Source organism: Camelina sativa, chromosome 12 (assembly GCF_030686135.1).
Source record: "Camelina sativa cultivar CO46 ecotype springtype chromosome 12, ASM3068613v1".
In the NCBI taxonomy this organism is placed as follows: Eukaryota; Viridiplantae; Streptophyta; class Magnoliopsida; order Brassicales; family Brassicaceae; genus Camelina; species Camelina sativa.
The window spans coordinates 2,221,173-2,245,503 of NC_141891.1; the positions used below are offsets into that span (position 1 = coordinate 2,221,173).

General features: G+C 36.7%; 7 protein-coding genes across 10 annotated transcripts; 3 read left to right on the forward strand and 4 right to left on the reverse strand.

Annotated features, from left to right (window-relative positions):
* Window positions 1-4,404: 4,404 nt before the first annotated feature.
* On the forward strand, window positions 4,405-6,181 carry LOC104729650 (WUSCHEL-related homeobox 13). The gene is made up of 3 exons (XM_010448609.3): window positions 4,405-4,887; window positions 5,289-5,780; window positions 5,873-6,181. The coding sequence occupies exons 1-3, from the start codon at window positions 4,659-4,661 to the stop codon at window positions 5,956-5,958; spliced, it is 807 nt and encodes a 268-aa protein (XP_010446911.1). The 5' UTR covers window positions 4,405-4,658; the 3' UTR covers window positions 5,959-6,181.
* On the reverse strand, window positions 6,073-8,071 carry LOC104729649 (POLLEN-EXPRESSED TRANSCRIPTION FACTOR 2). The gene is made up of 2 exons (XM_010448608.3): window positions 6,246-8,071; window positions 6,073-6,159 (listed from the first exon to the last, which is right to left on the reverse strand). Exon 1 carries the CDS (start codon window positions 7,917-7,919, stop codon window positions 6,249-6,251), a length of 1,671 nt encoding a protein of 556 aa, XP_010446910.1. The 5' UTR covers window positions 7,920-8,071; the 3' UTR covers window positions 6,073-6,159; window positions 6,246-6,248.
* A 100-nt stretch (window positions 8,072-8,171) lies between these two features.
* On the forward strand, window positions 8,172-9,930 carry LOC104729652 (uncharacterized). The gene is made up of 5 exons (XM_010448610.3): window positions 8,172-8,728; window positions 8,928-9,012; window positions 9,112-9,166; window positions 9,299-9,437; window positions 9,564-9,930. The coding sequence occupies exons 1-5, from the start codon at window positions 8,537-8,539 to the stop codon at window positions 9,672-9,674; spliced, it is 582 nt and encodes a 193-aa protein (XP_010446912.1). The 5' UTR covers window positions 8,172-8,536; the 3' UTR covers window positions 9,675-9,930.
* On the reverse strand, window positions 9,862-16,272 carry LOC104729653 (DNA mismatch repair protein MLH3-like). Of its 4 annotated transcripts, none has more exons than XM_010448612.2 (24): window positions 15,902-16,272; window positions 15,770-15,821; window positions 15,636-15,683; window positions 15,408-15,553; window positions 15,252-15,309; window positions 15,051-15,108; window positions 14,836-14,928; window positions 14,576-14,735; window positions 14,455-14,470; window positions 14,123-14,343; window positions 13,972-14,041; window positions 13,826-13,888; window positions 12,383-13,693; window positions 12,082-12,276; window positions 11,853-11,926; window positions 11,561-11,761; window positions 11,380-11,424; window positions 11,225-11,278; window positions 11,017-11,123; window positions 10,874-10,922; window positions 10,693-10,752; window positions 10,536-10,608; window positions 10,330-10,415; window positions 9,862-10,256 (listed from the first exon to the last, which is right to left on the reverse strand). In XM_010448612.2, exons 1-24 carry the CDS (start codon window positions 16,025-16,027, stop codon window positions 10,098-10,100), a joined length of 3,525 nt encoding a protein of 1,174 aa, XP_010446914.2. In that variant the 5' UTR covers window positions 16,028-16,272; the 3' UTR covers window positions 9,862-10,097. The 4 variants fall into 4 exon arrangements, with proteins under 4 accessions (XP_010446914.2, XP_087335672.1, XP_010446913.2 ...); XM_087479546.1 differs by having other exon boundaries at window positions 11,835-11,926; XM_010448611.2 differs by having other exon boundaries at window positions 13,826-13,891.
* Window positions 16,273-17,153: 881 nt separating this feature from the next.
* Window positions 17,154-19,245, forward strand: LOC104729654 (uncharacterized). Its single transcript, XM_010448615.3, has 2 exons — window positions 17,154-17,487; window positions 17,919-19,245. Exon 2 carries the CDS (start codon window positions 17,935-17,937, stop codon window positions 18,949-18,951), a length of 1,017 nt encoding a protein of 338 aa, XP_010446917.1. The 5' UTR covers window positions 17,154-17,487; window positions 17,919-17,934; the 3' UTR covers window positions 18,952-19,245.
* A 967-nt stretch (window positions 19,246-20,212) lies between these two features.
* On the reverse strand, window positions 20,213-22,614 carry LOC104729655 (uncharacterized). The gene is made up of 4 exons (XM_010448616.3): window positions 22,138-22,614; window positions 20,871-21,665; window positions 20,735-20,782; window positions 20,213-20,660 (listed from the first exon to the last, which is right to left on the reverse strand). The coding sequence occupies exons 1-4, from the start codon at window positions 22,318-22,320 to the stop codon at window positions 20,370-20,372; spliced, it is 1,317 nt and encodes a 438-aa protein (XP_010446918.2). The 5' UTR covers window positions 22,321-22,614; the 3' UTR covers window positions 20,213-20,369.
* Window positions 22,615-23,258: 644 nt separating this feature from the next.
* LOC104729656 (large ribosomal subunit protein uL11m) lies at window positions 23,259-23,898 on the reverse strand. Its single transcript, XM_010448617.3, has one exon. It carries the CDS (start codon window positions 23,896-23,898, stop codon window positions 23,431-23,433), a length of 468 nt encoding a protein of 155 aa, XP_010446919.1. The 3' UTR covers window positions 23,259-23,430.
* Window positions 23,899-24,331: the final 433 nt, after the last annotated feature.

Genomic DNA, 24,331 nt, shown 5'->3' on the forward strand with positions numbered 1-24,331 from the left:
TTATGTCCAAAACTAATTCAGTATTGTCTGGTTTTTTTACTTTTGATTTCCTTAGATCTTTCATGGCATATGGTTTTTACACAATATTTTAAGACTTACCAATCATAAAACCCATATTAAAAGTGTTATCAAAAATATTATTCATAGTTTTAGTTGTACCATTTTATTTTATTGTTGTTTTCTGTTTTTAATTATTTTAGTATTTTTTTGTAACATCTTTACTTAATCTTCATCTAATAACATTAATAACATCAGATTCTAAAAAAATTTAAATTCTATTCAAACCCAAATCAATAACCCCTCTTTTAATAAAAAAAATTCCCTTTTTTTTGTTTTACCATTCAAATCAATATACTTATTTATTTGTAACATTAATTAAATCATAGTAGAGCTACAAAGAAAGGTGGGGTCCTCTTAAGAGACATGTCAAAACGTACACGTGGCAGGTATAATCTCTAATATGGGTCCCCTCTAGCTGAAGTTGTTTGATCTGACCTTTTTTGTTACGAGAGACGTCCGATGTTATGTAGATGGACGGTCAGAGATCGCGCTGCCTTTTTCTTCGACATCTCTGACCACCGACTTTTTGGATATATGGAGTATAAAATATTAAAATCATAAATTAAAATATAACTTTTTTATGAAAAAAAACTTTTTATTGTCTTTGATTAAAATAAAATTCTAGTATATATTATTGTTGTCTTTGATTTATCATATTCTATTGCGATTCTTAGCGTAATAGAGTGGGAATGGGTTGCCAAAGCAACGATAAAAAAAAAAAAAAAAAAAATTAAAAAAAGTTGAACTCACCCTGAATAATTTCATAATTAATTTCATCGGATACGCTCTCTTTAACTTTGTGGAGATTTTTATTTTATTTTCTTCTACCGGAGTTGCATAATATAGCTAGAAGATTGTTGTCCCATGGGACATGAATCACATGATGATCATGACTAAGATACTGGCATGATTTTGATAAAATACTAGAGAAACGGTTTCTGTAATGACATTAAAAAGAATCAAGACACCAAAAACGTGAAAACTTCATCAAAGAACTGTTTTTAGTGTGTGAAGTCCGATATATTTTGATTATAAACAATAGATTGTAACGTCTAGTGACTAAGAAACAGAACAAAAAGTATTATATATTTATCTAGTTAAACCAATGATTCCGAAGGGTAAAAGATCGTGACAGATCGTGAAATAATAATTAAAAAAAAAAACTCGAAAGATAAAATTCTTAATACTGTCTTAGGGTAATTGTTAAAACTTAAAAGGCAGAAGAAATTGCAAAATATCGTCGCTCTGCATGTTTTACCTATAAAAAAGTAAAAACACATCCCTAATCCTCTCTACAACAATTGATCCTACCGTTAAACAGATGGGCTGGGCCTGTGAGGAGATAGATATATGGGCTTGAATGAATTATTTTAAGTACCCAATAAACTATACATGCTAAGTAATCACCAACGGTCCTATGACAAGTAATTGCAATAATTAACGAGGAAGGAAGGTCACGTCCACGTTGACAACTGACATAACAAAAAAAAAAAATTAAAAGAGGAAGATGTCTTCACTTTGAGTTCAAGGTTTTTTTGTTCAAACATATTCATAATCCTACTGAAGTCCCTTATTTTATTCACTATCTCCGTGTTATAATGAGTAGCCATATGTACATGGTAAAAGAGAAAGGTAAGAAATAGGATATGGCTTAACCTAAACAATCTGTGAAATGTTCAGCTGTAATAGAAAATATTACTGGCGCATATATATATTCCATTTATTAATTACTTTTCATAAGGCTTAACTTTTTTTGTAAGGGTTTGTAAAAAATTTTGTATCTTCAGTAAAAGCGATATCATTAAGGTTTTGTTTTGTTCCGGAACTAAGAGCATCCGCATACATTACCAAGAATCGGAGTGTAGAATAAATACAAAAGACATCATGATAGATAAGTAAGCATAAAATATAGGTAGAAATAGATTTCTAGAGAGAAGCTATAGGTACACCAAACTCTCCAATCTAAAGGAAGAATCCAAAGAAGCTTGGCCAAAGAGAATCCAATGGGTTTATATATAATCTAATCTGGCCTCATCATCACTAAGTCAGCCATGTAATTAAAGAATATATAGACATCTCTATATATGGACAAATTTATATGAAACTTTTTTTCTTCTATTATATTTTAAAAATTCCCGACCCTATCATTTGGTCGATTCATAAACTTTATGTAAATAGTATTGTTCTGGATCGGATATCTCCATTTGTGTGGTCTCTATATTTTCCGGCTGCTTGAATCTTCTACTCCTAGATGGATGTGAACTTTCTTAATTATACATTGTGAGTCAGTATCACATTTATTAATTTAATTTAAAAGCTTACATATAAAGACGTATCTTATCAAAATAATTTTTCATTTTTCTGTACTTATTATATAGTTCAAGAGTTTTGTTTTCTGAAAATAAAAACGTTTAGTTTAGCGAAGATTGATTGATCTTGTTACATTCATTTAATGACAAAAAATGAAATATATCTAGATTTGTTTGAATATGGACTTTTGGGCATTTATAACACTGTTTGGTCTCGTTACTTGACTTAGGGTCGCACATGCAAACCGCATTATTTTCTTCCATTATGTTGACAATTAAAATCCTAAGTAAACAAAAGTATACTGTCCGGAAAAAACGATGATCATAATAATTAGATAAACAAATGGTCCAACGTAAAACATGATAACAAGATAAACGAGGTTGTACTGGTCTATTGCTGTCAGTGTCGTCATTTATTTAAACCACTACTAAACCTGTATATTAGTAAACGATAGCAGTAGAATTCAGAATATAATAGGGATTTTTACTATAAAGTTTTCTGGCTATATATATAAATCATAATGATAGGGGGAAAAACGATTTATGATCAAACAACTATCAATCTTCCAAAGTTGGTTCATCGTATTTTTACGCAAGGCATTGGTACATTGGTATATAACAGTATCAAACAAGTAGTTTCCATCTTTTGGTTGACAAAGGTTAATAATTTGTTCGTAACGTGAAAAGGTTACAGTATGTAAGTTTAAGAGTTAATCACACGTCCCGACAATCACTACGCCTCAGACAACAATACGGCATGAGTCATGACCACGTATTATATATTCTTTATTTTCATGTTTTGGTCGACCATGGTCACATTTCAATGTTTCGCCTGGTTTATTCAATAGGTATCAATTTCATAGGTTTTTTTTTTTCGGTTAAATGGTTTGCAATTAATGAGTCAGATTAGAGCATATTAAAATCTAAGTGCCCGTGGAACATGGGCGGCGGACACCGACGCACCTAAAAATTATACTGTTCAAACGACACGTGGGAACTATGGCTCCCTAACTTTTTTTTTTTTTTTTTTGCTGGTCGCCGCTACTTAACTTATAAGTCCTGATTGGCCCATCAAATTTTTATTTTTATTTCTATCATGGTTTTTTCATTTTTATTTTTTCCTTAATTGTGATTTATAAGATGATAGGGATTGCAAAAGACGGTGAAACTATAATCTCTATAGAATAATGGGATTGGGAAAAAATATAATGTGGAATGTGTCAGAAAGTTAGATCGCAACCTCAATTTATCAATCAACGGAATGTCAGTTAATTCGGTCAGGGAAAAGAGGAGATTAAAAGTGTTATTTTATCTTGGCACAAGTGCTCTTTATCGCATATTTAAAAAGTTGTAATACCAATTTGACTGTTGACCAAAAAAATAATAACACGAATTGGAACTTGAAAAGCAAAAAACTGAAAGGCAAGCTTTTCATAAACCAATTAGAAAACCATAAATTTATAAGTCACAGACATATGTATATTGGGATTAGGGCAAATTTTCGATTGAATAAATATTTCACCTGATAATAAAAAACATAATCTATCTTTACAAAGGTATTGTATTAGTATTGTCATTTCATAATCCAAATTAACAGTTTTGGAACGTGAAAAACCAAATTAATGTATAGTAGTATTCATTACTACATCTATATTCTAAGTTTAATTTAATTATAAAAAACAAACATTCAGAAATTTAAACTATAAAAATCATACTTACAGTTTCTTGAAAATTACGAATTAAACCAACCACTATAAAGACTATAAAACAATTTGTACCTCATTTATATTGCATAGCTGTGAATATATTTATATCATCAATTCTTGCATCCCAAAGGCAACGGCTACCTCCAACCAGAAAAATCAAATAAGATAGCTTAAATATCCAGTTATGGAAGTTACCGTTTAACCTATTTAATTACTTATTGCAATAAACGTTTAATTTTTTAAACGGTCAAAATTAGAAAATAGAAACTAAATAACCGTTGGTTAAATAGTTTCCTTAAAATCACCCTATGATTGCCAAATATTGAATCATTACCGTTTGTTATTATAATTCTTTGTAATAATACTATAGTAAAACTATAGTATAGTATGATTTTAAAATGAGAACAAAAAAATAATATTAATTAAGCTTTTTTTGTCCTTTTCTGCCTTTACCTTTCCTTCTACTCCCGAAAAAGCACTGACTTTGCTCTGTTTCTTCATTCACACAGAGAAAAAGAGAGAAAAGAACCCAAAAAAAAAAAAGATAAAGAGAAATCTTCTGAGCAAAATTCTGACAAAAGAGATGATGGAATGGGATCATCAGCCACAACCCAATAATCATCACTCTTCTAATCTTCAAGGGATCGATGTGAATGGCGGTGGCTCCGTCGCCGGTGGAGGAGGAATGTACGTGAAGGTGATGACCGATGAGCAGTATGAGACTCTCAGGAAACAGATTGCTATTTACGGCACTATTTGTGAGCGTCTTGTTGAGATGCACAAAACCCTCACTGCTCAACAAGATCTTGCAGGTCTCTCTTCTTCTTCCTCTTCTTCTTCCATTTAAGTTTCTTCTCTCTGTTCACTTAACAAAAAAGGGTTCGTTTTGTAAATTTTTTAAAAAACTTTTGTGTGGTTTTGTTGATTTAAGTGACTCTTCTTCACTTTGGTGACTATGTAATTGAAAATTCTCTGCCTTTTTACCATTTCTTGGGTTAAATCTGATTCAAAAACCATACCTTTTGTGGAATTTTGAGTTATGAGTAAGGAAAATTATGGTTCTTGGGGAATTCAAGAATCGATTTTAGAACTTCCCTCCAAAAAAAACATGTTTCTGCTTGATGGTTTTGCTTCTGAGATATAAAGTTTCAATTTTTATTTAGTTTAATTTCAACAACTCTGCTTCATTTTGTCTGTTGGTTGTTGTTAACAGGAGGGAGATTGGGAGGTTTATATGCAGACCCAATGATGTCATCTATAGGTCACAAGATGACTGCTAGACAGAGGTGGACTCCTACGCCCGTTCAGCTTCAGATTCTTGAGCGTATATTCGATCAAGGCACGGGTACACCGAGCAAGCAGAAGATCAAAGACATAACCGAAGAGCTGAGCCAACACGGCCAGATTGCTGAGCAAAATGTCTACAACTGGTTTCAGAACCGACGTGCTCGTTCCAAGAGGAAGCAGCATGGTGGTGGTGGTGGTTCTTCTGGTAACAACAATAATGAGTCTGAGGTAGAGACTGAAGTTGAGGCACTGAATGAGAAGAGAAGACCTGAGAGTCTTCTTGGTCTTCCTGATGGCAATAACAACAATAATGGCTTAGGGACAGCAACAACAACAGCTCCTAGGCCTGAAGATCTTTGCTTTCAGAGCCCTGAGATGAGCTCAGACCTTCACTTGTTAGGAGTTCTATCAAATCCAAGTAAGTAACAAACAGATATTGGCTTTATAGAAATGGTCAAGAAACTTATGTTACCAAAATCAGATGATTTCTTGTGATTTGTGTGTTTGCAGGGGATGAGCATCTTGTGGGAAAGATGGGACTGTCTGAAAGCTACAATCTTTATGATCATGTTGAAGACTATGGCATGTCAGGCTGATTCATACAAGCTGAGGAAACTTCTAATTATCAGAGAGATCAATGATATGGATTTCGTAGTCAGTCATAAGCAGTTTTAGACTTTTGTTTTTTATAATGGGTGTCTCAGGGCTTATTAAGAAACAAGTAGTTTATTAATCATCTTCAGAGAAACATTTACATGGAATGTGGAAACGTCTTGTGATGCTTGCTTTGATAATTTCTGCATTCAGAAACATTCCAAATATCCTTTAGTTATACTTTAAAAAATTGAAAAACTGATTCAGTGCTTACAAATTCTATTCAAACCTCTCAAGAGTTGAAAACGTGCAATTCTAGCAAAGTTCTGTAGTGACCCTTCTCGATTTCTTCCTCATTCACATTGTGTAAGACTAGAGTCTGGATAATCAAATCCTCCCAATCAATTTCATTTCCTCTCTTCCTTTTCTTCTTGCTATGTTCAAGCTCCAAAGACAATGCACCTTCACTAACTATATCAGAAGGATGCTGTATCGCATGAATCCGTAACTTAGCCGCCTCAATCTTTTCTTTTCGTCTTTCGACTGCAACACAACCTTTTATGTAAGAAGGAGGGAAAGCATCAAGCCCAACATCTTTCTCCAACACTTCCTTGAGCAGAAGCCTTTGACTCAGTTTCGATTTCCCTTTCCACCAATCTTCACACGAAACCATCTGAAAAAACGATTTCTTTTGCAACATACTATTATTGTTTCCCTGACTTATTTTCCCAAGAATCCCACCCCAAGCTCCATCCACATATTCCTTATACATCGTAGACAACTTTTTCACCGACATATTATCATCACTGTTACATAAACTTAGCTGACTTTCATCTCCTGCACTAGAACACCGAGACATAGTAGGCAACTGTTTCACTGATATATCATCATTGTTATTACATAAACTTAGCTGATGTTCACCTCCTACATCAAAATACCGAGACATAGCATGTTGGTGACCATCATCATCAGCATCATCATCACCGTACATAGGTTTTTTGCTTAGGCAGTCCTTAACTATATCTTCTAAACAAAACCCATCAGTTCTAACTAACTCATCCCCTGTCCCTAGTTTTCTCTTTCTCATGGACTTGGCTTCCAATAAACCAATCAAAGTCCCTGAATGTTTCACAACATTCTTCACAGTAACATCTTTCGCCCAAGGCAAACACATTTCTTCAGCAACCTTCACAAGCCTCACCAATAACTCTCTATACCGCAATTTACAGGTACACAACGAAACCCGAGCATCTTTAGCAAAATCATCAATCTTTACCTTAACACCATTAACCTGAACAACAAGGCTCAAAACAGCCACAACTAAAGGCATTGGTTTCCTCCCAGTAGACAAAAACCACTTGAGTGCACAATTCATCAGAAAAGCTCCTTGCTTTGTTATCCTCTCCTTCTTCTCCCTATCAACATCACTCAACCTCGATGAGTTATTCACCGTGTTCATAAACAAACCCACAAGATCAAACTCACGCAACTCCAACTCCAAATGATCCACAACACGCTTAATCACACTCCCTAACTGATGCAACTCACAACCAACTTCATTAGCAATCTCCTCCATAGGCAAAACACCTTTCCCTTCTTTCCTCAACACAGCGTAACAACACGCCCCAATCAAAATCGGAAACCACTCACCTTGTCCAAATTCACCATCAGTGATTTTACTAATCATACTCTTAACCGTTTCAGCATTGTTCCCAAGATTCAATCTCTCTGTGATTACCTCAATCAATTTGTTGGCTTCATAGATCTTCTTATCTTTATAAGCAAGAACAGAGCCTACACCAATGGTGCCTACTCGTATATATGTACCTTGAGGTCCGTTAATACCACCAAGTTGAGCCTCATAATTATCGTACTCATGTAATGTCCCACATCCACCGCAATACGAATTCCCTGTGCCTTCTTCGCGTTCAAGGTTGCTTCCATTGCATCTCTTGCATCGCATGATTCAATCCGAAAGCTTCAAACTTTAAATTAGGGTTTTTTAAATCCCCGCGTGAACCTGAAGGTAGATTCCGATCGACGGCGAATCGACAAGAACTGGGAGAGAGAGAGAGAGAACAAGACCAATGTGTGTAATTAAGATTTGACCTTTCCTTAAACAACCTAAATTAGGTTTTATATAGTGTCGAGATTAATAACAAACGGCAAGCTGTTAATGTGAATTATATTAAAACGACAGAACGTTTAGAGTTTTAGGAGACTTTTAATGAAAACGACATACAGTCTGAATATTTTTTCACTTTCTTTTGTCCTTTTGTTGTCTCCACGACCACAGTATATATATCTTCTTCTTACTCTTCACCGGTAAGAAAATCTGGGTTTCTGATTTGATCCATTTGAAAAATTTGCGGATTCCGTTGGTCGGAGATTTTTTTTTGATTTGGGTTGCGAGGAAATTGTGTGGGGATATAGTTGGCGAGAATTTTGTGGTGATTCAACGGGGGGCTGTAGTGCACGCATGTTGTTCGACGAAAAGCCGCAGAGATATTTTTGTTGCTGTGCGATTTGACTAAGACTCGAAATTCTGAAAATTGTTGCTTGGGTTTTTTAGAAGCTCGAATGGTGAGATTGTCTCTTTCGAGTAAGAGGTACATTTACGTACACGAAAGTGGAAGTAAGCCAACTAAAGAAGCCATTGACATTCACCATGTGATCATCAAGGGAAGCAGATCAACTGGTTATGCTAGTCGTAGGGGGATTGGTTTCTTCCTTGTGCTTTTGGCGAGTTCTATGTATTTTATGCTTGGAAAGGTAATGATACTTTTAGGGGATGTTAATTTATGGACTATAGTTAGATATTTTCATTCTTGTTGAGCAATATGTTAATAGATGAAAAGTTTTGCGTAAAGCACAATGCTTAATTTGTGTTACTTCACAAGGTTGTTTTATTCATGTTCCATCTGTTGTTTCTTCACGCAAGTATCTGAAAGAAAAAATTCAAATAAAACAGGACAATCCAGTTAGAAGTCTTTCTTGGTTCTGCCTCTTAAGTGGTTTCTTAGTTATGCTACAAAGTCGGAAGTTTGTCAAGAAAGGTGAGATCCTGGTTCATGATTGTTCACTCTTTACAGGCTTACCGAATGACACCAGTTTCATGTCTCTGAATAATGCTATCTTTTCTTTGACTTGTTCAGAATCTGTTATAATCATGCCAACCTTTGGGATCCAGCTTGATACTCAATATTTAAGGTACCCTATATATTGTTTGCACTCCATGATGAATTAACGCTTTAAACTACTCCATATTAATGGTTGTAACTCATGACCTATTCTTATCTACACAAACACCAGTCATCTATTGCACATGTTTTTGCTTTGCAGTGGAAAAACTGTCTCCAGGTTTATCCCTATTGGCAAGATTTTGAAGCCTGTGCTGGTTGAATGTGTCACCCCCGTTACATGTTACTGGAGTCTCTCCTTATTTCTGCGTGGCGAAGAACAACTTACATTGGTGTTTAAGGTAATGCCACCAGTTTGTTTCATTACATTGTGAGAGATAACATTTTGCTGAAAACTTTGATAAACAATCAATCTGAGAATATTACGTTTAGCCATCAATTCTGAGTTTGGATTCCTCTTTGTACAGGAACTGCGACCCCCATTGAAGATGTTGGTCCCCATTTGGAAAGCGTTGTGTGCTGTTATCGTCACTGACCAAAGTAGAACCATAGCTGAAGAAGATGTTGTATCTGGTTAAGCATACATCCACTGGCCATGATCCACGACAAGACCAGCACTAAAAGTTGTGATCACAGAATTTGTAGGTTTTTTGGCTGCTGCTGGCAGTTTTGCTTGAAAGATGATCACACAATGTGTTCTGTAATGTGAGAATTCGACTTAGAAAAAAAAAACTCGTGACTGGTGAACTTTTAGACCATGGATCGTTTGTCAGTTATAAACTTTTCTTTTGTATATTAATATAATGGAAAGAATACAATGAGTGAGTTATATCAGCTTGCAAACTCTCTAGTCTAGTGTAGTATCAACCTATACGACTATGCATCCAACGAAAAACGTTAATAGTAACTTTATACGAGTGAATTAGCAAACTGAGGAAGTAGTTATTTACTGAGACAATGGCACTAAAGACTGAGATAACGTTGCAACTTTTTTTTAGCTTTTAGCTTTTAGCTTTGTCTAAGCGTGACTTAGCACGATCAAGCGTCACTTCTCTGCGTTGGAACCCGTGCCACAGTTGTCTGGAACCGAGCTTTGCTATCTGTTTGTGCAATGCCTTCAGATTGACTAAGGGAACTGTCGTTGGTCGTCCATGAGCACACTGCACACAGACTTAATGGGTTAATTTGATTAAAATGAATCCATTTGGTAAGATTTGATGTTTTCTTACTTACCTGGAAACAAAGCGAGGTCTGCTTCAGTCCTTCCATGATTAAAGAGCATTCTGAGGGTAACAGAGAATCTCCGAACATAATTGCACCTTTTTGAGAGAAAAAAAAAACACACACACACATAATTAGCGGAGAAACCAAGTAATGAATGGTGGTCACCATATTATCCTTGAACATACAAAAAAATAATGGAGAGATCAGGAATGTACCTCTACATGCTTTGGAGTTGAGGACTCGAAGAACAGATGGAGGAACTGTTGATGATCCGTCAGTATCAGCAAGCTGGTTTGGCAAAAGTTGAGTAAGAATCTTAAAGAAAGAAAAATAAAAGATAAGCTATGTGCGTATACACGATTCTGAGCATACCTGCTGAAGAAACTCCAACAGATCAACATCTGATAGATTTACACCCAGAATGCATGGGACCTACAAGTGGTGTAATCATAGTGATCATTCAAGTAACCCATACAGAATCCCACAGAGAATAGAATCGCTTTTAACTGGCAAAGCAGTAAGCGAAATGAAAGAGCTAGACTATGTGCCTAACCGCATTAAGTGTGATTGGGGTTGGTTTCTGTTGGATGATGCTCATGTTCCTGTAGAAAAGGAAAACAATAATCACCATCTAGAGAATAATGGTGTGCAATCTAAAACACACAACTGCATATGAGACAGCAAGAGAAAATTTACTTCTTAAAGGACGTTGACCCTTCTACATTGATGTTGCAGATCCAACCCCAGTTTCGTATCTGCTCTGAATAACTCTGGAGTAACTGATAGCCCATTTCTGGCAGTACCTTTTATGTCAAAATAAAAGATTAATGATGCATCATCAATAAACCAAGGCAGAGTAGAAAATTCTGATGACTATGCTATCAAATATTCTGTTCAAACGTACCAACTCTTGGTCTGCACTCAAGTAGGTGACCGACCTTGCTTTCCCAGCCAAGACCTAGTAATTGCAATTGTCAGTTGACAGAAGCACAATATTATCGAAACTAGGAAACATTAGAAAAGTAGTTCCATGAGCTTGAAGTACCAAGATGCTCTTACCTTTTTATGCAGCTCTTCCAAACGAATTCTTTCATCGGCAGCATGCTGTAAAAAATGACACCCGAAGATAGCAAGACATTTATTGAGAGCAATAGTTTCCACAGCTTATGTTGTCCTAGTTTGAACATAATCCTCCACCATATTCAGACAAAGTATCAAGAATTTAAGATAAAGGAGGAACCTGATCAACGATGGCAACTGTTCCACAAGCAATAATTGGGATATATTTTTTGTCAACCTGTTGTAGAACCTTGGCATCTTGAAGAGAGTGCCTGTTTATAGATTCAGGAACCAATGATTCATCGGATCGTAGGTGCAAAAGTCCTGAACATATATCAAGCACCCTATCTTGATCGTGAAGCTCATGTGATTCCTTGGCAACCTGCACAACAATGGAAAAGGTTATGCATTGTCTTTCATGGAACAGAAAGTCACTCAGTCCGGTAAAAACAAACCCAATCAATTTGTGTAACCTGAGAGACCGAACAGTTATGGCGCCATTTTGTTGTAGATTTATCCGGAACTACATATTCCTTTGAGCAAAAGTCTGCGAAATAATAACACAGTAAATACTCCCATATACCAAACTTTTTAAGGAGCATGTTTGATTGACAATTTATATTCTCGACCATTATGTAGCAGTGTCTTCCAGAGGATTCATCTACGAAAGAGACATACTGCTAATTCAAGATTAATATTTACCTTTGTCTCCATCATCCTTTTGGGTCTCTGAGTGCACAGTCCTGCAATCAGCAGATGCTTTCAAGTCTGAGGCAGAAATTAATCTTTTTTCTGTTTCCTGTTTGTGATCATACGACACATCATCAACGATGCTCGGCTTCGGATGCATATAAGACGTATTACAAGGTTGTGTCAAACACTCCAAATCATCAGGTTCTGCAGAAAGATATACCTCATTAATATCTTTTGTACGACATTCCGGAAACTAAAACCAGAGCAGAAACATAATATCCACATCTGACCAAAGACCAATAGTATGTACCTGATGGATCAGAGTTCTTTGATTTTGTGTCTGATCTACAATTTAAGCTGATAAATTTCTTTTTATCCTGATGAAATGGAGGAGCAGAGCGGCTTCTTCTTGACCTTTGTTTACCGTCATTATTCTGTCTAACATCCCTATAACTGAACTTGTCCTTTCTGATACTAAATTGTTCAATACCCACATTATCTGCATGCCCCCACAATGACTTGCAAACTTTTTCATCTGACTGAGTAAAATTCGGAATATCTGTGAAAGAATCTATGTTGGTTTCTCGACAATCCATTTGCGGTATGATCTCATGATCAAATCTCATGTTAGTAGCTGCAGTGAACATATATTCAGGGTCAGGCATCCTTTCCAGTCTGAAACTCCCTTCAAGAATTTGACAACCTTTCTCATAATCTGACTTCCACTTGGTCGCAGAAGGAGGTGTAGAGAACATTGGAGACAACTCAGAACTCAAACAGAAACTCTCAGCACCAGAGTTCCCCACATTGACAGAGGAAAGGTACTTTTTCCAGAAATTTTCCTCTTCGTAAGAACAAAATTCTGCAGTGTCGATGGGGGCAATGTTAAAATCTTCTTCAACACTTCTACTATATGAGGTACGTTGTGGAGTAAACCAATCAGTATCCTGCCATGAACTCCCTAGGGAACAATCAAGGGTCTTAGTCATTCCATGAAATTCAAGAGTATCAGAAAATATATCACTTTGAGAACCACCCTCTCTGGTCTCTAGGACACCAATCAGCGAATTACTTCGGTCGTTATTAAGTATCAGAGGCATGACAGATCCAGACCTTTCATCATGAGTTCGTATGGGCTCCTTAAGGGTTAGGCTCCCTCTTGAGGAGCAACCACGCAAGAGATGCATTCCAGTGAAATTGCTGACACTTAATTCATCTTTGTATCCTCCAAACTGAAAATATAATTCGTCTGAATCTTTCCTAAGATCCTTGTCGATATTGCGAGTTGTGCTACTCTGACATCTTTTTAGAGACTGTTTACTGCATGTAACACCAGCAACGAAGCTTGTTTCCAGGAGGTCAGTGACTTGTGGAAAGTCTATGTCACATGACTGTGGAAGAGAATCAGTCTGACAGTCAAATTTAGCCACAGTGTCTTGCTCTTTGAGATTCTCAATATTCATGTCAAATTCACATTGTACAGACCATTCACCCTTTCCTTCAGACATATAATCACCATTTATTTTCACTTCAGCAGCTGGGGACAACAGAAAACTACAAGGTGCCTGGTCATTGCTTCTCTTGAGCTTCTTTTTTGTAGGTTCCATAGCTTCAGGCCAATCTGCATCCAGAAAATAAGACATTGATAGAGACTTTCTGGGAATATTTAAAAGGGACGAACAATAGATAATTCCTCGTTCTAATAAAGAAGCACTGATGTTTTAGGAAGGTGATAGTATGAAAACTTCTGTACCTTCTTGAAGTCTAAGGTCTAGTGTATCACCTTTTGCTAGTAGATCAGCACCCCCATCACAAACTTCTGAGGGTAAAACGTACGGAAACATTGAAACACCAAGAAATATTAGTGATATTATCAGAGCTTGAAAAAAGTGTGCGTACCAACACTTGTATCTTTCTTCCAGTTGGCTAGAATGATTCTTTCTATGTAGGCAAGTATAGGTTCCCAATTCTGCCACAGATAGAGATATTGGAAATCATTAAAAAAATTAAAATATACGACAAAATTTAAATCACAAGAGAAATTACTTACCTTGAACTCAACGTGCGTCTTTGATGGTTCAAACGAGAATTCATAAAGATGACGTGGACATGTTATGCACAAAATGTAACCAGGATTCGATTGAAGGCGATTACGTCTTCCTGTTTGTAACCCATCTGTAGGCTTCCAGTCATCCGTACACTCAAAACTAGCAGCCAAGTTGTTCAGCAGCTTATGTATGGGACCTTTGCTTATGAATCTTGAATTGATATCTGTTCCTGTGAAGGCCATACAACGATATAGAAAAACTACCTAATCTAGATAGCAGAAGATAGTTGATGTATACATAATCTACACATTATAAGCTGCAGAAAAATGGATACATATATACTGCAAGGCCTGCAAGGAAAATAACACAATATACACAGAAATTAAGGCTCAAAGTTAACAATCTGACAAACAATGGTGATAATTTGGTGCCCATTTGTGGAGAAAGTAACTTACCTTGAAACTATCTCCAGGACCAGATACATACCCAGAGACATTCAGCATGCCATTTGTAACGTTTACTTTACAAAGCGAGTTTGAAGCCTCTGTCCCTGCATCTCTCATCAATAGTGAAAATGCTGGAGAAGAAGGATTGGTTTGGAAAAGCTCTTCATCACTGTAAAGAGGAAACAATCAGAACATCTACGGCTTTGCGCCAATATGAATTATGAAGGGCTAATTTCGTAAGGATGTTTAAAATGAAGGTAGGAACCCACCTTTCAATATCAAGAACACTAAAGGAAACATTCGAGTGCACAAGGGCAATCCGGAACACACACTTTTTGATAGATTCCAAAACTTTCTTGGGGCTTCAATTGCAAAAAACAAAAACAAAAATCATGGTCACATTTCAGAAAACTTCAGACAAGGCGAAAGTAAGATTAAAACCCAGATGTCTTACTCTAAACAGGTAAGTGTCTAAGAAATTAACCTGGATTGCATATATTTTCGTCTCACTGGCTGATTGTAAAATAGATCTCGGACCGTTACTGCATCAACCAGGTCAAGATCAGATTTTAATCATGACCATGCCAATGTAAGCCAAAAGTTTCTGAAAGTTGTACTAAAGGCTTCACTTTCACAATTGGAATAAGCATAACAGATAAAGCAATAATGTCAAAAGACACATTACCAGTCGTGCCAGAGACTTTTCTATCATCATCAATTCCTAGATGTAGACACTTGGATCCCTGAAAAGCATTTTAGGAAAGTTTAATTAAAACCATAACCAACGCCACACGAACTACATGTAGGAGTATTGAGTAGCATCAAAGTCATTCTTATATACCTTCATAACCTTTCGATAACCATTAGGCCTCCCAATAGCTTTTGTCCTGATTTCCAGTAACGAGATATCTGACATTGAAGCTAACGCCTCTCCACGGAATCCAAAAACTTCATTAGCTGTCTCCAAATCGTGAAACTTTGAAGTAGCTGCAGATATTGCTTAAGCTAAGTTTCTCAATCGAAGTGGCCTTTATCAATGCATCAAACATAAAAAATAGCCAAAAATTACCATATATTTCTCCCAACAAAACCAAATCATCTCTGGAAACGCCTGATCCTGAAAACCATAAAACCAGTAAAAATTTCCAAATTAGGACTCAATCAATCATTAGGTAAAAGTAATCATAGTGAAGCTATACTCACCATCATCCACAACCTTCACAGAGCACGAAACAACACCAACGAAGATAGAAACCTGAAAAATAGAGAGATCAATCAGAAGAAATCCAGAAGAAGAAATCGAAGTAGAAAGGGGGGATTTGATTTTTTGCGAACCTTGGTCGCACCAGCATCGAGACTGTTGAAAACGAGTTCTTCCACGACCCTCGACATGTCGAACATGATAATTCCAGAACGCATGGAGTGACGAACACCTTCGGGCAAAGGCTTAATCGTCTTCATCCCCGCACCCCCGAATTACCCCGACTGAAAAACACCGAGAAACAAAAAAAAAAACCCTAAAACCCTAAAATTTCAAGAAGCAATTCACGCGGGTTTCAATTATTGGAGATCGCGAAGCTAGCTGTCGCCATCAGACACGAAATTGAGAAGAAGGCATCGCCATCGCCTTTCGCACCGCATCCTCTCTCACTCGCCCTTAACGGGAAAGGTTCAGCAACTGGAGGGAAAATACGATATTGGGGGTTAGGGTTTCCAAAAACGACGTCGTTCGTATATAGATTTTTTTGTTACTTAAACGACCGCGTTTTATATCATATATGAAGCTTTTCTTTAACAAATACAAACACACGTTACACACAAACACATATTTTTTTGCTCCCAATAAAGAAAAGTCACGAGAATAGACTAATTAATGGATACGCATATTCGTATCTTATGATATTAAATTATTTTTTAAAAAATCATTACAAGAAGAAGTTAATTTTAAAAAAAAAATCATACTATATGATAAAAATATTCAAGGGTTTTGAGTTTTCACATCTTACATATTTGTATCCACAGTGTTGATGATATTTTTTGGGTCAGAGATTGCTGATAATTGCAATGTAATAATTAGAAAAGTTTCTTTGTATAAAATGATTTCACTTTTAATTTTATTTTGGGGTATATTTGAGAACGAAATGGCACGACAAGTGGGATGGTGAAGTTGACTATCTATCTCCGCCAAACATAAATTAAATTTTAACACACTAGTAGGGACTCTATAATGATCATAATATTTAATCTAATCAGATTAATTAGTCTTTTGTCGATTCTTCTACTTTTTCTCGCCAAACTAAGATCTTGGATCGACCACGTTGCTTTGATACCCATCCACCATAAATTCTAAACCACGTCAATGATATGGTAACTCCATTTCGTATAGCGATGTATGTTCACATTATCTCATATTTTTAAATATTAAAGTTGTAGGGCAAAAAAAATGAAAATTAACTCCGTGAAGAAATTACAGAGGGAAATAAATGACGGCCGTTATTATAGTTAGACGGAGGAAATGTAATAATAACGGAAAGCATGACCAGCTAAGTTTAATTTTTTTTCTGAGGTTGTTGTCGTGTAAGAAGATAGGAACTGTAATTATAAAAACACACACACATGACACATATGTCAAAAACAAAAAATTACAAAATTATGTGATAATTAAAAAAAAAATAGAGAGAGTTGATTTTTGTTATTTTGTAGGGTTTACATATAAAAATGGAACAAAATTCTCTTGTCTTCTTCATCCTCCTCCTCCTCCTCTTCCTCCTTTCTCTCTGCAAACCCTAATTTTCTTTTTCTCCCTAAACTCTCTCATCTTCCTCCGTCTCTTCTACCTTTTCATTCACAAAGAAACTGAGGTTATGATAAAGATAACTTAAAACTGAGGCAATTCAAAAACTGACAAGAAAACGCACGAGGTAACAAAAAAATAATCGAATTTGCTTGTTTTGTTCTCTCTGTTTACTCTGTTTTCTAATTTATGATTCATGGTTTTGTTCTTTTTCAATGCTAACGTAATTCGTTATTCATCGATCACACCCCCTTATGATCAAGTAATCATCAGCTCATTCATGTCAAGAATTTTTCTGCTTAATTTTGTTGTTATAATTATATGATTTTGAATTGAGTTTTGAGTATTCATATTTGATAAAGATCGGACTATTTGATTAAAGTATACATCTTTAAGGAAACTAAAGAATTGGTTTTTGTCTTAATCTTTGTAATCTCTCAATCAGGCAATCAGCAAATGTATTAACTCTCTGATTTTGTCTCTTCATCGATCTGATCTAATCCATAATTCGATGTCTGATCCGAAATTAAGACACTTTCATTCTTGTAATTTTCTCAGATTTGGGTTTTAACAAATGGAGATGAATCCATGTGACATGATGAATCAGCTCGATTCAGATTCGCATCTCCCTCCTCGTAAGAGATTACTAGCTGGATTCAAAAAACTAAACCCCAACAACAACAACAACAACGTCAATGGATCTTCTCCTTCTGATTTCGCTTCATCTTCCTCAACTTCAAACTCAAACGGATCTTCCTCTGCTCCAACTCATGTCCAGACCCATCTCGACAATTTGTTAGCTTCCCGTTTCAACAATGATCAGTCACCGGAAGAGCTCGTTGCCTCGACGAGATCCGCAGCTGCTTTAGCGGTTAAAGCTGCCAAGGCTGCTAGGGCGATTGCGAACGAGAAGGCTTTGGTTTCCGCAAAGGCGATCGCTGCGGCTAAGAGGGCATTGGAATTGGTTGATTCTTTCCCTAAAGAAGCTGTCCCTGATTCCAAGGAGAGGTCTCCTAAGAAGAACAAGCAGAAGAAACATGTCCCCGTCGAGCTTTTGTATTCCAAGGGACAAAAACAGCTAAGAAGAGACGAGGGAGATGATTTAGCGCGTAGGTTGCATCGAGCTATAGACAATACGTATCCTAGAGTCTTGAGAACTTACTCGGAATTCGAGGAAAATGGTCAGAGATACAAGAGGCATAAGAAGAACAAGAACGTAGTTGAAGCTGGTGGTGGGAGTAGTAGTATTATAGTAACAGGTTCTATGAAGGACATTGCGGGAGTCGTGGATTCAGACAGCTCGTATGAAGGGTTAGAGATAGCTAGATCAAACAGGGATGAAGAAGCTGATTCGAAGAAAGCAGGGGAGGAAAACAGCTCATTGGGTAAAAGAAGAGGACGAGTGAAGCTAAAGAAGCTTCCTTTGAGCATTTGTAATTCTAGAAACCAAGAAAACGGAACTCCCTCCGCGTCTACGTTACCGGTGGTGGCTCAGCCGCAGGAGGACGGCGTGATCCCGGCTTGGAAATGCCAGGACCTCAAGGCGGCTCCAGAATGTGTGAAACAGAACAAAGCCGTACGGTCATCATAGTGATCACATTGCCTACAGAAGAAAATGACTCGTTTTTTTCTTCTTCAAGATTTGGTCAGCATTGCCATTTTCAGTATAAGATTCACATTGTTGTTTCCTTTTTTGGATGTGTTTTGAGTTTATGTTATATATTTTTAAATATATACATATTAATATACTTTATTTGCCATTACAGTTGTGTAGAAGAAGAAGGTTTGATATTTTCGGATTCATAGATGAGCATGAAATGTAATAAAGTAATGTACTTTTTTGTTGAGTTATAGTATTTGTTTTTTTTTTTTGCTTGCTAAGAAACGATTAATTGATAAGTTGTCAAATAAGTAAATTATTAAGAAAGTTTGCACTCAAAAAAATAAGTAATTTACAAAAAAAAAAAATGTATTTTGTGGATTCAACGATTGGATACAGGGTGTCACGTGTAGATAGATCTCCACGTGGTGATGTGGAACGTGTGACACAGAAGGAGGAGAAATAGTAATATACGCGAATCCTCTAAAGACAAAGGTGCTAAGTCATGCACGTCACATGTGGTCTGAAAGTTAAAACCATCTGGCAATGTCGCTTTTCAGATTTACTAACAACTAGAGTAATTCTTTTTTTTCTCAGATTATATCACACTGAAAATTGCAGTTTTGTCATATAGGGTATTTTGGTTTCTATCTTTCTATATAACGTAAATTTATTACTTCAATAAAATACATTGACAACGACATGTCTAAAACGGGAACTTGATTTTCGTATTGACCAGGTTTTACTAAAAAGTAAAAAACTCATATGATAGTCAATAAAGTATAAAGTAACTGCACTACATTACGCTGACAAAAACAACCGACACAAACACTAACGAAGTACTATTTGAGAATATGACAAGAAAAAATAATTAATGGATTTAACCGACAACAACAAATGAACAAATTATTATAAATATCAGTAAAATAACAAATATTTTCCTTATTATAAGACAACATGTAAATTATTGGATCTATTTTTTTTTGTCGAATACTGCTATTTGTCATTTTCTATTTAAAATTAGATTTAGAAATATATTACCAAGATAATTTTTATAAAACTATTCTTTAGCAAAATAGTCAAAAATACATGTTTCATTTACCGATGCAATCCCTAAACCAAGTCACCAAACCAACAGACATCTGACAATAATATCAAAACAAACCGAAAGAAGACTCAAAATTGAAGCCCAAAGAAGAGGTAAGTAACATCTTTGTTAGTCAATTCATCATCGCTACATAAACATTCTTAATAAGCAACAAATGAAATCGATGGTTAATCAATCAATAATCATATGTCCCCCCGAAACAGCAACGAACAATTACCAAAAAAAATCCATTAATAAAAGAAGAAAGTTATTCAAAAAGGAATGAAGAAGAACAATAGAAAAAGTTTTAAGAGTTTCTTTGTCACCCTTTGATCTGCAAGTTGTTCATTTGTGCATCTACATTATCTGCATCGTTCTCTGTCTTTACATTCATCCACGGATGTTCCAAGCACTGTTGCGCAGTTGGTCGTTTCTCTGGTGCAAACTCCAGAATCGAAGTCACAAACTCGGCAAACTCCTTTGCTTCTGCTTCTGGAAGCTTATATTTATCGATCAGTAAACGATCAAGTGACCAATATTTCAACCGCCGGATCCTTTTTAAATCCCCGTGTCTGTCAAAATAGTCTTTCGATCTCGCTCCCCCAATTGCAATCTGCTCAACCAAAGCATATCATAAGAAGAAGACCAAACCGAGAAAACAGAGCGGGGAAGCAAAAAATAAAATACCTTTCGAGGCATCTTTCCTAGGAGTTCCATCATAAGAGCAAGGTGATCCTAAATTCAAAACCATATATCAAAAACGTATTAAGGACAAAAAAATTGAAGAAGCAAACTCTTGAGGTTAAAAGATTTAGGATCTGACCTCGTCTTCTCCATAACAATCTCCTTCTTTTGGAGCAAATAGCATATCTCCTGTGACAAGCTCGAAAGCAGTACAACCAAAAGACCACATATCAACAGAGAAAGAGTAACCTGACTTTAGTATAACTTCAGGAGCTCGGTACTGTCTCGTTTGTATCTCTTCCGCAAACTGTCTATCAGCCCAACAAGCGTTACCAAAGTCAACCACTTTGCATCTCATATCAATCCCATCAAGACTTCTTTCCGTCTTGGATGATGTTTCTTCACCCACCATTGAAACTCTTCTCTCTGATATTTTAGCAACCGCTCTTTTTGCTCTCCTCTTCAGCTTCTTCTCAATCAGATTCATTGTGGATCCGCCGCCACCGTTTGCGTTCCCCTCTGGCTTTTCTAGTATTGGGGTTAGTCCAGATCTAACAGGATCTTTGGCAGGGTCAATGGTGGAACAAAGAAGAATGTTTTCAGGTTTTAAGTCGGAGTGAATCATACCGAGCTCACGGTGCAAATAATCTAAACCAGTCAGTATACATCTGCAAATCTCCCGGACTTTATTCATTTTCAGACCTTTGTAACGGTTGTATCTGATTAAACGGAGCAAGCTATCGCCAAGAAACTCAAGCACCATGCATAAATGCTGTCCGTTTGGACCAATATGCTTAAAATGGTCGATAAGACGAACAACACATTTGGAATTGTCGACATCTCCATCAGCAGCAGCTGAAAGAAACTCGATTTCGTGAAGTGCAGCTTGAGCAAATTGTTGTGCGCTCTTCTGAATCTTCAAAGCAACATAGTTCTACAAAACAGACATAAACACATACCCAAAGCAAAACATTCTTAGGATACACATACTTCAAATCACCGTTATCTTCCTATGACTAAAGATACTTAAACCATTTAATACGCAATCCTTTAGAGCAAACAAATCTGGTAAAATGGTTAGCTAGAGAGAGTAGTACAGTGCCAAATCTAGGGTAATGATCCACAATTTCAAAATCAGAATCATCTTGCACCAAAATCTATTGGACTTATAAAACTAACAGATGCGTATCGTATATAAAGGACGAGTCTTTAGCTTTAAACAGAGTCATTTGAATGTGATTCGATCTCGATTTAAACTCTCAGATGAGAAAAAAACAAGAGATCAGAGCCCATAAATGAAACCAATGAATAGAGAGGCTTAATGTTCATAACAATCATGTAGGAACAGGATCAGAATAAGGCATTACGATCACACCAACTAAAATCGAAGAGAGAGAGATACGTACAGAGGTGAGAGTATCGTAGGCAAGCCAAACGGTGGAGAATTGACCCCAACCAAGCTTTCTCTGAGCGATATAACGACCACCGGAGAAAGGATCGCCGATCCTGACGGCGTGATAACCACCTTTACGGTAAGCATCGTAACCTTCTTCTTCACCTTCTGATCCGGAAGAAGATGAACACGACATAATCTAATCTAATCTATAAAAACACGTACGTGTCTGAATTCCCTCACCGAGTCACACCGGGTCGATTTTGATCGTCAAAAAAAAAATTGGATCTTTGCAAAGGACCCCAAACAACACAAAGACAAAGAGCTTCCCTTTTCTTAGAACAGAGAGAGAAAGACAAAGAGAGAGGAATGGGCACTCAGATTGCGTGTGGCCCTGAAAACGTAAGACCCTCTCCACTTTTCGCTCTTTCCTGTGATTTATTTAATCAAACGAGATTGCTTCAGATTTTTCCCGATTTAAACTTTTTCTTCTTTTTGTCTATTTCTCTCTTTTACCCTTTTCATAGGAGGAGAGAGTTGTTGAGTCTATTTTTCTCCGGTCAGGTGTCTCTCTTTTTTTCTTCTTCCCTCTCATGGGCCAAAGTCAATGTCTTTCCTTGACCACAACATTCGTGAATTTCAAAACCTTCCATTGATGGCAAATTCTGAGAATCCGAATCAACAGATCCAACTGAGCCGAGTAGGACTTCATCAAGCAGTCATAAGCGTTGGACTCGAATGCAGACAAACAAACAATCATATCTCAGTGTGTAAGTGTGATCAGTCATCCTATGAAACAAAAGTGAAGTTTCTTGTTTCTCTAAACATACAACTACAAAGCTGTTACACTCGAAAACATATTAAAGGAGAAGACTCGAGAAACGCAATTCAAAAGTTCTCTGTTTCTTAAATTGAGATTGATGTCTCTTTATTAAGATCTTACTTGTGACCTTGCCATTTCAAACCACCCCATTGCTCCTTCAATTCACTAAACCTTGAGAAGAACACACAATTCTCCGGGAAAAAAATCTGACTTTACAGAGCGCATAAGGAACATAATCTGATAAATGAGGTTAAAGGAACCAACTTTAGATTACTTTGCCTATACTAACGATCCAAATTCAACAGCCACAATAACAACACAAACTTTGTACTTTCCAAATTATTCAATCGATCAAAGTTGAACAAACTGAATCTCTCTCTCAGCCACTTAGGAGCTCCATTTTATAAATTGAAACAACAAACAAAAACAATGGAACTAAACAAAAAACACAGAACAATCTCTTTCCCATCAAGAAACCCTAAATCACTCCAAATCCTGAACGATCTTGATACCCATAGAATTAGCAGTACCAATGATAGATTTGCAAATCGACTCCAACGGCATATACTGACAAAACGGATCAGTCTGCTTCACCTTCGCGATCTCGTACACGTGTCTCACCGATAGCGTCGTCACCGTCAAATGTCCAGGACGAGTGCTCCCTTTGTCCACTCCAGCTGCTTTCTTGACGTACCACGACACAGACGGTGACTTGACGGTGAATTCGAATGAGTTGTCCTTGAACGCCGTTATCGTCACGGCCATCGGGGTGTCTGGTTTGTACTTTTGGGTTCGAGCGTTGAAGTCTTTGCAGAATGCCATCAGGTTAAGCCTGTACTGACCTAACGCCGGACCTACCGGTGTTGCTGGTCTTGCGCCTCCCGCCGGAACGGTTAGCCTGATTGTCGCCGCCACTGGTCGCCGTAGTAGGATCTCTTTCGCAGCCGCCATTGTTGCGATCGTGAAATGAGAGCTTTCACGGTTCTTCGAGGGTTTTTGTGACATGGTGTAGCGATTGGGCTTTTTATTTATTTTGGGCCTTATAGAAAGCCCATTGGTTACTTGCTTTGTTTTGGACCTGTTGATGAATGGGATTATAATGGGACGGTGACCGAATAATCAATAGTTACATGACAAACAATTCTAATGAATTCACAAGACTGTGTGAAGTGTCGTTGTCTATAACTCTATTTATATTGAAACGGCAGAGCAACTGAATATATCATTTTTATGACGTCATGTGTATGTATTAAAAATTGATGTTTCAGTTGCTTCAATGACCCAAAAAAAAGTCAAAACAAGTTTGCGCACCGACATGATATTGCTCTTGCGTTATAATCATGGACACATATATAGAACACGTAACTCATAGTCTCATAGGCAT

What these genes read in the sequence shown, in the direction of transcription:
- LOC104729650 (XM_010448609.3), top strand. Translation starts at nt 4,659, where the DNA reads ATGATGGAATGGGATCATCAGCCACAACCCAATAATCATCACTCTTCT. An exon ending in TGCTCAACAAGATCTTGCAG is followed by an intron (nt 4,888 to 5,288) that starts GTCTCTCTTCTT and finishes TGTTGTTAACAG; the next exon opens with GAGGGAGATTGGGAGGTTTA. An exon ending in AGGAGTTCTATCAAATCCAA is followed by an intron (nt 5,781 to 5,872) that starts GTAAGTAACAAA and finishes GTGTGTTTGCAG; the next exon opens with GGGATGAGCATCTTGTGGGA.
- LOC104729649 (XM_010448608.3), bottom strand. Translation starts at nt 7,919, where the DNA reads ATGCGATGCAAGAGATGCAATGGAAGCAACCTTGAACGCGAAGAAGGC.
- LOC104729652 (XM_010448610.3), top strand. Translation starts at nt 8,537, where the DNA reads ATGGTGAGATTGTCTCTTTCGAGTAAGAGGTACATTTACGTACACGAA. An exon ending in CTTGATACTCAATATTTAAG is followed by an intron (nt 9,167 to 9,298) that starts GTACCCTATATA and finishes TTTGCTTTGCAG; the next exon opens with TGGAAAAACTGTCTCCAGGT. An exon ending in AACTTACATTGGTGTTTAAG is followed by an intron (nt 9,438 to 9,563) that starts GTAATGCCACCA and finishes CTCTTTGTACAG; the next exon opens with GAACTGCGACCCCCATTGAA.
- LOC104729653 (XM_087479545.1), bottom strand. Translation starts at nt 16,027, where the DNA reads ATGAAGACGATTAAGCCTTTGCCCGAAGGTGTTCGTCACTCCATGCGT. An exon ending in AGACGCACGTTGAGTTCAAG is followed by an intron (nt 14,042 to 14,122) that starts GTAAGTAATTTC and finishes TATCTGTGGCAG; the next exon opens with AATTGGGAACCTATACTTGC. An exon ending in TGGAAGAGCTGCATAAAAAG is followed by an intron (nt 11,279 to 11,379) that starts GTAAGAGCATCT and finishes TGCAATTACTAG; the next exon opens with GTCTTGGCTGGGAAAGCAAG.
- LOC104729654 (XM_010448615.3), top strand. Translation starts at nt 17,935, where the DNA reads ATGGAGATGAATCCATGTGACATGATGAATCAGCTCGATTCAGATTCG.
- LOC104729655 (XM_010448616.3), bottom strand. Translation starts at nt 22,320, where the DNA reads ATGTCGTGTTCATCTTCTTCCGGATCAGAAGGTGAAGAAGAAGGTTAC. An exon ending in CCTACGATACTCTCACCTCT is followed by an intron (nt 21,666 to 22,137) that starts GTACGTATCTCT and finishes TCTGTTTTGTAG; the next exon opens with AACTATGTTGCTTTGAAGAT. An exon ending in TAGGAAAGATGCCTCGAAAG is followed by an intron (nt 20,661 to 20,734) that starts GTATTTTATTTT and finishes TTGGTTGAGCAG; the next exon opens with ATTGCAATTGGGGGAGCGAG.
- LOC104729656 (XM_010448617.3), bottom strand. Translation starts at nt 23,898, where the DNA reads ATGGCGGCTGCGAAAGAGATCCTACTACGGCGACCAGTGGCGGCGACA.